General features: G+C 34.4%; 1 protein-coding gene across 4 annotated transcripts in view; it reads left to right on the forward strand.

Moving 5' to 3' along the window:
- CNTN3 (contactin 3) overlaps positions 1-12,253 on the forward strand; it is a 346,250-nt gene that overhangs the window by 79,145 nt on the left and 254,852 nt on the right. For all 4 annotated transcript variants that reach the window (XM_009200333.4, XM_017955288.3, XM_017955289.3 and 1 more), the window contains exon 2: positions 8,374-8,508. In XM_009200333.4, the coding sequence (XP_009198597.3) occupies positions 8,454-8,508 (55 nt within the window). In that variant the 5' untranslated portion in view covers positions 8,374-8,453. The remainder of the gene's footprint in view (positions 1-8,373; positions 8,509-12,253) is intronic.

The raw sequence follows: 12,253 nt of genomic DNA on the forward strand, positions 1-12,253 counted from the left end.
AGATTTTTGTGGCAGATAACTGGGACATTATCCTTAGTGGTAACCTCTCAGTAGTTTCAGAAAACCTTCAGAATGAGACTGGGGAACCACTTAAATAATAAGTAAATTATTTTGATAACTATATGGAGACATTTTAATTCTAAAATCGCATTTATGGCGCCTACATACATGTCAGGCTAAAACAAAATTGATTCTTAGAGTTACCACCATGTATTCCAGTTTGTAAAGATTTTCTAAAGAACACATGACCCAGGCAGCTGAGGTGGCGACTATGTAAAGAGAATTTCAGTGCCACGTGTTGAGCTCTGTATTGTTTGAAATATTTTAACCTGGAAGGTATATTCCTTTTCTATTGTTAATCCATTGTAAAAGTTTAGTAATGCTTTGGATAATAGATATATGTACACTGAAGAATATTTAAAATTTTTGAGAGACTGTATAGTGAAAATGTGTATCTTTCTATTCTCTATTCCTGACCTCACAGTTTTCCTCCCCAGAGATAACTGCTTTTAACAGGTCTCTGATGCCATTCAAGAACTATTTTGTATAGTTACAAATATATATGCTGTATATACACTATATACAGCAAATATGGAGACAAAAAAACCCCATATTTCTTTTGCACACAGTATTTTGCACCTTATGTTTGTGGTTTACTGTGTCTTTGAAGTGTTTTCATTTAATCCCAGAGAGAGTTGCTGCATTCTTCTACATTCATGCCTATTACAGTGATGGTGCATTACCGCAGTGCATATGCTTGAAATCAAGCTGTGGAGTTTTTATGTTAATAGTCAAGTCCTTTCCCTTTACAGAAGAAGTAACTGACATTAAATTTTCAATTGCCAGTTATATTAATACAGACCTTTAAAAATATATAAAATATCAGGTTATACTTTATGGCTCTCTAATGATCTGATTACTTAAGCATTCCATTTGGTGTCTATTGCGTGGGGAAAATACGTTGTAAGTACACAGTTTCTATCTTCATTTCTCTTTGACGGATTTGTTCACTCACTTGTGTCTCTATTTCTTTATCTGAAAAATGGGGGTGATAACAGAAAGATCCCCATAAGTGGTTGTGAGGATTATAGTGGGTTAATATATAGGAAACACTTAGAGCAGTTCCTGGCACATAATGGGCACTCCATAAAAGTTAGTGATTATTACATTACTGTTTCGTTTCCTTCCTGGTATTGCAAAATTGTCCCTGCAGGAAAACATTTATATTATATTATGTTATTAAGCTATTTTTAAATCCTAAGTAAATACATGGTGGCAAGGAATGTTATTATGTAGACTTAGGAAAGGTACATTCTTCGTTATCATACAAGGAGGTCTGGAATCATTTCCCATTGAATCAAAGGGAAGGAAAATCTGCATACCCTATATAATTATTTAAATTTGTCTTTGTTCATTTCGTTTCATGTTTAACTTGGAAGATGTCATGGAAAATAATATATCATAGAAGTTGCTTATCATTTAGTTTTCCTTTCATCATTACATGTAGTAAGACCCTAAAGTCTAAGTTCCTTTTATGTGTAAAGGTTATTTTTAGGGAAAATATGACACTTAAAAAATGTTCCAAAAAAGCACCTTAGATTTGGCTACCTTGGAACCTTGGAAAAACATTAGACAGTGCTGTTCTTGAACCGTCAGGGATGAAGACTTGCTTTCAAAATCCTGCAACACTGTTGAAACTCGGACTTGCTCTTAAACAAAAGTCTTGTCTTGAAACATGCAACAAGCGACATTATCGCATGTCAAGTACAAATAGTCATCCATAATTGCGGAGAGGCTTGTAAAGCAGTGTGACCTGGAATTGGCCAAGTAATTTGAAGTTTAAAGCAAAGCAAGAACATTGAAGCAAACCCTTTGTCAAGTATACTTAAAATGTGTTGACATGTTGTCTAATATTTTGAAGCATATCGGTTGGCATGATTAGGTAACTGTGTCTTGTCCCTTTAGCTTGCACTTAGTTGAAACTAGTGGAACCAATTGAAAAACAGCTTTGTAATTTTTTTCTGGCATAGCATCAGCGATGTTGGTCTTGCCAGAGGAGATCTCTCTGAGTTGAGGACAAATTGAAAGAAGCTCTGAAACCAACACGTAGCATCTCAGAACGTTCTGGCACTATTTTTGTATTGCCGCCCCATCTACTGCAATGTACATACAACAAGAGCTCCGATTCTCTTTGCTACTACTTGTGTCCACTCATTGCTGGAAGACCAGAAGCAAAAATTAACAGAATGTCAGAGATGATATGCCTCACCATATAAAAAACAATGTCATAATTTAAACTTGTTTGTCAAGTTTTTCAACAGTAACCTCAGGAATATTTGTTTCTTTGAACAGGATTTTCCTTCTCTTCAATTTGTATAGTTTAGATTTTTTCCATTGTCATAAAATTTTCATTAATTTATGCATGGAAAATAAACAAGAAATAAATTTTTGAATATACACACATGAACACACATATCTATATAGGTATACACATACATAGATATGATTCCTATGTAAAAGAAATTATTTTTCGGTACAATAAATCATGGAGTACACACAAGTTAGCTTATGTCTGTCTATGCGCATTTGGACTACAGAGATAGATGCGTTCATAGATTTGGCTGATTCTAAAAGGGACCTTAACATACGAAAGGTTATATATAAATCACTGTTTTTTGAAGATTATCGTCTAGTAGGAGAGAGAAGCCATGATCTAAATAATGCAATAGAAGGTGTTGCAAGTGTCAAGGGTCAAGGAAGAGAATATAAAGTGCTGTAGGTGTCCACGGGAGCACGGAATGACTTCCAGCTGGCATTCACCCTATTTGTCCATTGTTCTGCTGTTAACACAGACCTGTGGGTATGGAAGGTAACATCAAACTGGGCACATTATATTCTTCCCTCTTTGCTGCTGAACACTTGTGAAGTGCAGGAAAGATGGGTGAGCTGGGTAAGAATTTTGGATTTGCAGCCCAGAGTTCATGTAACTTTTATCACCTGTCTGGCCAGTTTTCAGCAGGAGGGAGGCAGGGTCAGCATGCAGAATGGATGAACTACATCTCTGGAAGATGTGAAGCTTGTAGATGAGTGAATGAGTGAGTGATTATGAATGAACAAATCGGTTATGTGATGCATGATTTCTGATCTGGCAGGATACACAGTCTCAACAAGTCAGTATACTCATTAACTAGTTGACTACCATGCTACAGTGGTTGCATACCATGAGAGTGAGTTAATGTAAGTTCTAGAAGATTCACAATACAACACCCATAGGTATCAAACATTTGTCCATTAGTAATTGAATATTTTACTATAATAAATGTCTTTAACCTGCTCAATTTTTTTTGTGAAGATTAGGAATAATATATATTTATAAATATAATTCATTTCTAAAGTATCAAAATTGGAGATGACTTTTTGTGGATGCAAGAGAGGGTGGTGTACTAAGCAATCCTTATGGTTAAAATTGCTGTAGGGTTTTTCTCTCTGAGAAAGAAAATGCTTGTTAGGTACATGTTATCTGAAAGAAATGTTGCCAAATCATTCTCACACCTAAACTTTCTCCACATAAAGAAATGTAACTCTCAGCATTTGCCAAGATGGTATTCAAGGTTGTCTGTATACATTAAAAATAATAAATACATATCAATATTTCATGATATCTGCAGTCTTAGTAGCAGTTTGTAAAGTATATGACAAGCCACAAATGGTTTCTTCCTTCTTTTAGAGCAACCAGGCACAACTATTTAGAGCATTTTTGGTTTTGAATCCAAGGTCTAGCATTTTTTAGCTCAGCTGACATTAAGAATAGATAGTACAGTTGTCAATATGCACTAAATTTGGGGGCTATTTAAAGATTGCCATGAGAACGTGTTGTGAATATATTAAGCTTTAGCCCTTAAATGCAAATGTCTATTAGCAGGGAAAATTCTAAAGGGTATCTATTTTTTCTTTGGCTTAAAACATTCCTGTGAATAGAAGAATATTCTTATTGTAGCAGATGACATTTTGATTTGTATTTGTCTTGCTTCAGTAGCTTCCTTTGTATTTATTTTGGCTTTGTGATTTCAAAAGTGGGGAGAGCTTTAATGTGTCCCCTCTCTCCATGATGATACTTGGCAATGCTGAGAAGTCAGATTGTGATTGTATTAATTACCTTCATTATTTATAAAGTCAATGTCCTATTTTAACATTGATTAAAAATAAGCAACATAATTTAAAAAAAAATCTTCCTGAGTGACATTTCTTTTTATCTTCAAACTTTATACAGTGTATGCATGTGTGTACATATAAATGAATATTATATGAGTATTAGCATATCTTTTCTCTTAAATTCTTTGTCTATTGTTTTCTAGTTTCTAATTTCTATGAATTTGTGGGTAAGAGTAAAATTGGTATGTTGCAAAATGTGCTCTCTTTTTATCTTGTTAAGCCAGATACAGATTATAATACTTCTAATTTGAATGTTTATTTCAAATATGATTATTTCACCTCCCTGATTAAACTTGCAGTTAACTTTTCAAGGGTTTTATTCTGAGACTAATACCCTTAGCCAGTCATACAAGACGGACCGCTGTACATCTGCAGTCTCATTTCATACCATGCTGAGCTTTGCCATGTGTATTTCATCTCTTTAGTCTTCTTTCTGTTCATGCAACCCAAGACCAAGAACATACCATGAGCACCTAAGCCACAGGGCCTTTGCGTATTCTATTTGCTATGCCCAGAGGTGATTGTTAAAATATTTAACCAGCAGTAGGGCATGCATACTGATCAATCCAAAGTGACATGGGCTAGAGCGGGATTCTGGAAGCCCTCTGCTGAGCCTTTTGCTTGGCTCCAGAGAGGTGTGGTGGGGTCCTGGGACAGCATGGAGATAAGTAGTAGTTGATGGGGGAGTAGTGTCCAGACATTAGCTACTCACAAGCCTATCTGCCACCTCATAAATCCACACCAAGTACTTGTCTACACTAGGGACATTTCTTCCTTCCCTCACTCTGCAGCACATACACACACCTCATTATGTCATCTCTTCTTTTCTTCCTCTGTACCCCACTTCCTCAGAGAGGTTTTCCCTAACCTTCCTGATGAGGAATGCTTTCATTTAGGTAGATGTCTTAGAAACATCTACCCCTCCACTGTGTATACCTTTCACGTGGGCAATTTATAAATACCCCGCACTCATTTAAACAAGGTGCCACTCGCAATAGTTGATGCACTCCATGAGTATGGGGATGATCAGTCTCCTGACAATCCCATCATCACCTCCACCTCCCTCTAGAATTGTAATCCCAGCACCTGAGAGGTACTCAATATATTTTTATTGAATGAATGAGTTTTCAAAAATAATTTAGAGCATCTTGGAACACATTTATATGTTTTAAATATAATCAATGTACATGTTATCTTGGGAATGGATTGTTGGCAAGATAACGTTTTTTGAAAACAATCACCTTCTTTTATGCCTTCTTATACACTTTCCTGAAGTAATTTTCAAATGGTGGCCAGATCCCATGCTGTGACTTATCCTTTGGTTCCAGTAGAAATGCTTTTCACTCACTTGATGTCCAGTGCAAAGATTTAATCTCCCGAGTGACTCATTCATTGTTCTTAAAGCTCAGCAAGAAACATTGCTTGAAAGCCTCCTGTGAAAGGGTATTTGGAACATTAGAGAAACCAGCGATGGGTAAATGGTGGTTCTACCTTCAGAGTTTTATCCATCAATCTAGTAATTTACTCCTTATCTTATTTATAAGAGTTTATAATATTCTCTTTTCCCATTACAGTATTAGGACACAGACCATGTATTTTTTTTTTCCAAATGACATAGGGCAGAGCTTCATATATTTACTTGAATAGTTTTTGATATTAAAGATGAGGATGATAATGGCAAGGTTACTGCACAATTCTTTGCTAGAGTTTCCCCTTCCTTTCCTGAAATTCCCAACTACCTGTTCTTTTTAAGTCTGTTATTCTGTTATTGCCGAATTCTTTCTAAGTTAGATTTTGTGTATGTACTGGATAGCTATAACTTCTTTGAGGAAGGAAGTACCAATTCAATCAACGTACTCCTCAAGACTTTGCAGTGGTTGAGTCTTACCCATTGTCCCTAGACTTTAGTGCATGTTACTATCATTTCCTAGTTTCTCATGAGTCTTAGACATGTATATGTATCAAATTAACATATCTCATGTTTCACATGCCTTTTATGACTACTTAACATTGCATTTTATTTGATAATTTAAAATATTATTGGTTTTCCAGTCTATCTGTCTATATGTGTATGCATGTTTGTGTGTATTTCATCTTTCTCCTGATTTTTGGACCACAGTTTCCTCAAATGCATAATTAGAAAAAAACTATGGCTGTCAGTTATAAATTAAATCTAATCTAGAATGATTTCAGTTATCATTTAAATTAGTAATTGAAACTAATTATGGACACAGGATATGTCATTGATTGAGCAGAAGAAGGAGGAAGGCAAGATGCCTGAGACCCTTTGGTCCAAGCAGGGAAAATCAACCACTGGAAAAGCTTGAGCAGTATAATGATTGATTGAGGTGGAATGTGTATTTCTCCCTCGTATATTTAAATTATTCAATAATTTTGGCCATCAATCACTTGGGACCTGATGCTGTTAAAAATAACTTCAAAAAGCCTGTTTTCTATGCACAGTGTAGCAGACACTACATGTGCCCTACTCATCCTCTTGCCTTCATCACTTCAGTGCACACACCACTTTTAATAGCTAGTATATGCATTTCTTTCCTTTTTCTTTTTTTCACCTCTGTAGTTATTTACTGCCCTAGTAGGAGGTTACAAGTACTGGGCAGTTACTACTGTCATGGGAATTGGTGTGTAAATACCCCAGCTGCCTTGCCCCTTTGCAAGAATAACTCAGAGATGACTCTTGGATGACTCTTAGGCCTGGGTTCTATAGGAACTGGACTTCCAGTCATCCATGGTGTTAGTAGGCTTTATATTTCACCCTGTCTAGGCTGTCTTTCTTTTCCTGTCTTACTTCCCCATCTTGACTGTTTTTGTCCTTTGCTTCCCAAGTAAATTACTTGCACTTGAATTCATTTTGTCTTATTTGGGTTGTGGAACCCAAACTGAGACATGCAGTTTGCAGCAGTGGGGATATTGAGTGAAGGTTAAAGATCAATGGTACTATTGTAAGTTGTTAACCTGCAATTCTTAGAACAGCAGTTCTCAATTGTATTTGCACTTGTTTCAGATTCCAGTGGACCTAGAGAGAGTGATGCCTAGGCATTCTAGCCACAATTCCATCTCTTACATCCTACCTAAGAGTGTATATTAGATTGCAGGCACCCAAGAGCATTATTATAGGAATGATGACTTAACATATTATTTTAAGTACATATTTTTTAAGTTGTCATATTTTTATTATTTGATTTCTTATTATTTGGGATGTACATAATATCTGATTGCATACGCCACATGTCAGGAACCCATTGTTGGGAACCACTGTCTACAGGAGGCTGAGTTCTCTCTTTGGGTCAGTGACAACTAAAACAGCTCAGTCATTAGCAGCTGCTGAATCAGAGAGTTGTACCTGTTCCTCACTAAAGTAACAAACTTTAAAATCATTAATTCCGTGTGTAGTACCAACTGAATTTTAGGAGTCCAGAGATTCAGGTGTGTGTATCACATGTACTTGATCATTAACCATGCAGCTTAACTAGTTTTAAGTGGCCACTCAAAATGACACAAGACTTTCACATAATTATTTCCTCTCAACCAATATATTCAAGTTTATGAAAATTAAAGAAAGCAAAAAAGAAAATGGTTTCATTTGCAAGGTTCTCAGACTGAACATTTCCTACCGTTAGCATTTTAAAATCTGTTTTACACAGCATATGTAATTGGGAACTTTCTGCAGTTGTCTTAAAAAATAGGTCTGAGATGGACATTGATAATGCTATCTATAATTTGCATGCTTTATTAGGAATTCAGAAACTGCAAAAATTAGTGCTTCAAGATATCTGCTTATTTGACTCTGTTGGTTTTGCCAGAATGCTGTCATTAGAGAAAATTGAATAAGTTAGAATTTTAGGTTAATGTTTTCTTTCTTGAAATTATCTGGCAAAAGCTTTAATAATATATTAAAATTTAATATTTTAGTATTGGTAAACATTTCAAATTCTATAAGATCGTTTCCATCTACCTATGAGTTACATGTTTTTTAAGTATCTACATTTCAAGCATCCTCTATTTCGTATCAAAACAGATTTGTTTTATCTGAGGGTTTTCAGTGTCTCCAAATGATAAAGAGTTTTTACGAAAAGAGCAAAATTGCTTTTTTAAAGCAGCTTTTTTAAAAGCTAACTTCTTTGTACATATATTTTACAGATTAAAGGATTTACCTGAAGACAAAGCATTCTATTCATCAGAGACTGGACAAGAGTTACTCTTGCATTTGGCAATTAAAGATGATGTTTCCATGGAAACAGTTGATCCTGCTTTCATTCATTGGCTGCTTGGGAGGTAAAAATCCTGTATTTTCTAAGTTGAGGTTAGAAGTATACTCAAGTCATATGCTTGCATAATTTTCAGGTGTTGAAATAAAACTCCAAATAAAACTCCACCAATAGCAAAGAAAAACAAATGCTTTCCCCCCAAAAAGGAAAATTTAAATTCTCTAATCTGATAATTGGGTTCTTATTCCTTCCCTTATTTTTGTAAGCCATTTTTATTTCCATAGCAAATATAATGACATCTGATAGTACAGATCTACTTATATTATGCTTTGGTATTATGAATATAACATCAAATTTGAGCATGTTAATTTGTGACTTTTTTTTCCAAAGAGACTTAAAGAGGCGAGATCTCACATATAGAGGAGCATATAAATTTAAAAAGTGCTGGTATTTTCATATGTTTTACTTTTAGCAAATAACTTATCTAAAGGACTAAAACTGAATATAGATATAATTTTCTTTTTTAATTTTGGAAAATTTGAAATTTAGAACAAAGTAGAAAGAAAAAATGAAAAAAATTCTCATCTTTGACACATACAAAACAACTATTACAAATCATTTGTTGTATTTTATTTTGTTAATTTTATTTTACTTTCTGGAGAAACAAGTGAAAAGTTTTTTTAAAAATAATGTATATACAACTAACTTTTTGTTTATTTTATTTTGTTTTTCCTCTTTTTATGATATTCTCAAGCACCAAAAAAGCTGAAACAATAATAGAATGAATGAATACATCTGTAGATATCATTGAGATGTAGTTATTGTACCATTTTACTGTATTTCTTCTGTATATATGTGTATGAATGTGTGTTTTTTCCTTTTTTTTTTTTTTAAATCTATGTGCTTATTTTGGTTAACACATTTGAAAGTAAGTTATAAAAATCATCACTCCTAAAATTCAGTACTCGTCTCCTTAGAAGACCACTTTTCTACATAAAAATAATTTCTTCATGATACCTAAGGAACCTAACAAAAAAGTAGCTCGAGACTTTTCTAAAAGAAGAAAATGAGTGCGGAATGAGGCCAAATGGAGTAGTCAGGTAAAACACATGTTATTTAAAGACATGAATAGATTGGAGTAGACTTTTGGGCTCTTATGTAAAAGTTCAAACATGCTTCAAATATTTACATGATAATATATAGCAAAGATCCATAGTCAATAATAGTTACAGATTAAAATCTTTAACTTTTAAAAGAAAGATGTTTTTATAGTTTTTATAGATTTTTACTGTGATGCTTCAATTTTGTTTCTAAAACATTTTCATTGACTGCTACTCATCTAGCACTGAGGACAAAAGGAATAGTTGTTTAAAAATTTCTGACTTTCAAATGGGCTTTGGAAAAAGTTCAATATAGTAAAATATTTTATTCTTGGAATCTTGTCTTCATTTATAAAGTTTCAAATATAATCTCTGTTTTAGGAAAAGGAACAAAAGTGACAGAAAATATACTGCAGCAGTATTACTGTTTATGATATTAAATTTTATAAAAGCAATCTTGAAATTTTCCAAATAGTTGAGGAGACATTCACAGAAAGACATACTCAGAAGGAGGAAGACATACTCAGAAAGTAGAAAGGTAGCAAAAGAAAATGAGATCAGCTTTTGAAAAGTTTCACATTTTTAGTTGTAATTTTCCATTATGTGCAAATTGTATTGTGTTTCAGCATTTTTGCGAAATGTTTTACATATTTATGAACAAATATATGGAAAAAGCAGCGTCCCCTTTAGTAAGATGTGAAGACATCATAAAGAATTTAAAGGTCAACTTATTCTCTAGATATGGTGGTAAAAACGTTATAAGGATTTGTAAGGGAGAATTGGATTTACATGTGGCAAATTTATGTAATTATATGTATTTGCACATATATGTACATATGTTTCCCTGTGTGTAATTATACACGTAATTATATGTAATATATTGACCCCTGAACTATATATTTGCCTCTTTAGGGAGTTAGAAAGGCAATAGAGGCCTATGTCCATATAAATATACACTTAAGCGTATTATAATTGAGACTACAGATCACACTATATGAGATAATATAGATTACCTTCATGAAATCGTTTTTTAAAAATTATCAATACTATAATGAAGGATAAAATACATGGTCACCAAACAGGAACATTGGCTTACTTTAATATTGTAGATTTAGTCATGGACAACACATGTCCACAAAATTCACATATTTGGGCTGCTTGTTTTCACAATGATAGTTGCAATGTATGCAGATACAGCCCAAGACTACTGACACACATCTTCAAATGCTTTCAAAAATAGCATTCATCCGTTCTATGTCATGCAAATGTAAATGAATTTTTGTACTAGTCTTTCCTTAATAGTGATTAAGGAATGCTCTGAAAGCAAAATAAACTTTTCAGGTTCTTCCTGAAATGATTGAGGAGTATTTTTCATTTGGTGGTTTTAATAACACCACTATTATAATCACTGAGAAAATGATCAGCAATGCCTCTGGACTGCATTTAATCTCAAAGCAGATTTGGAACTTTGTGAGTTTGTGGTGTTGGATGTGGCACTTCGAGTAAGCAATTGCCACAAACTCAACTGGCTGTCATTTCTTCTGTAGTATTTGTACACAGTGTGATATGATTTGATAGCATTGATACTGGTGGAATGGAGATGTCACTGATCCCTGCTTATAAATCTTGACATCCTCCATGTTTTTACAGATAAACTTATTTCAAATTATCCCTTCTATTGCAGCAGACTAAATCTTGAATTGCTTTTCATTTATACCATTTAAATCTTGACAGTTTATCAGAGTATGCATGTGAGAATCAGTAAAAGATGCAGACATTGTTGGTGTATTTTATTCTTATAACCTTGATCATTGATAACTCCACATATTGGATATTTTGTAAGCTTCATGGTAACTAAGAAGGCATATGTGGAACTTAAAAGAAATTACATTGCAAGTGCTATTAGAGTTCAACAAACATATAAGTTTAGATACAACCCACAATTTTCTTTAGTTCTTAAAATAGCAGTCTCAAAAGTATCTGTTGATTAGTTAACTGACTCCTGCAAATAAAGTGCTCACTCAGATGAATTTAATTGACTGTTGCCTAAGTGTTAAGCTGTCTTAAAGTACTCATCCCATAAAAGTGTTTTTAAATACCCCTGAGCAGGAAGTCTGTTGAAAGCAAAAGAGTAGAAACTGGTATGTTCACAGGGGGTGGGTATCATTGCAGGAGATCAAGACAGGGAGGTGTTTGCCTAGTGACAGCAACCAAGGAGAAGGTTTAGGGATGAAGTATGGAGAGTTAAATGAAAGGAAGGCATGCCAGAACCCAGGGTGAAGTGGGAGAGCTTACAAAAGATGGAACAGAGATGTGGAAGGATCTCTAGTGCAGCGGGATATCATGGAAACTGAGGAAGCAGTTCAAGAAAAGGGAGAGGTGGAAGAAGAGGATGTCTGAGGAAAAGCCAATGAGGCTTGTGAATAGGAAGCCTTGAATTACTGGAATGTAGGGCTTTAAGGGGGAAGAAAATATATGAAGGTCCATAATACTTTGATAAAACTGAATTATACTTACTTACATGTACATATGTATACAGTTGACCCTAGCACAATATGGGTGTTAAGTGTTACTGAATGGACAGTTCAGTAACTGAACTGTCTGCTTTCCTGGTGCAGTAAAGCCAAATATCCACACCAAGGCTTTGTGGTGGGAGAAAGGAGAGTGTTTATTTGCAGGCAGCCAAGCAAGGAGAATTGGGCACCTCACGCT

Source organism: Papio anubis, chromosome 2, assembly GCF_008728515.1.
Source record: "Papio anubis isolate 15944 chromosome 2, Panubis1.0, whole genome shotgun sequence".
Lineage (NCBI taxonomy): Eukaryota > Metazoa > Chordata > Mammalia > Primates > Cercopithecidae > Papio > Papio anubis.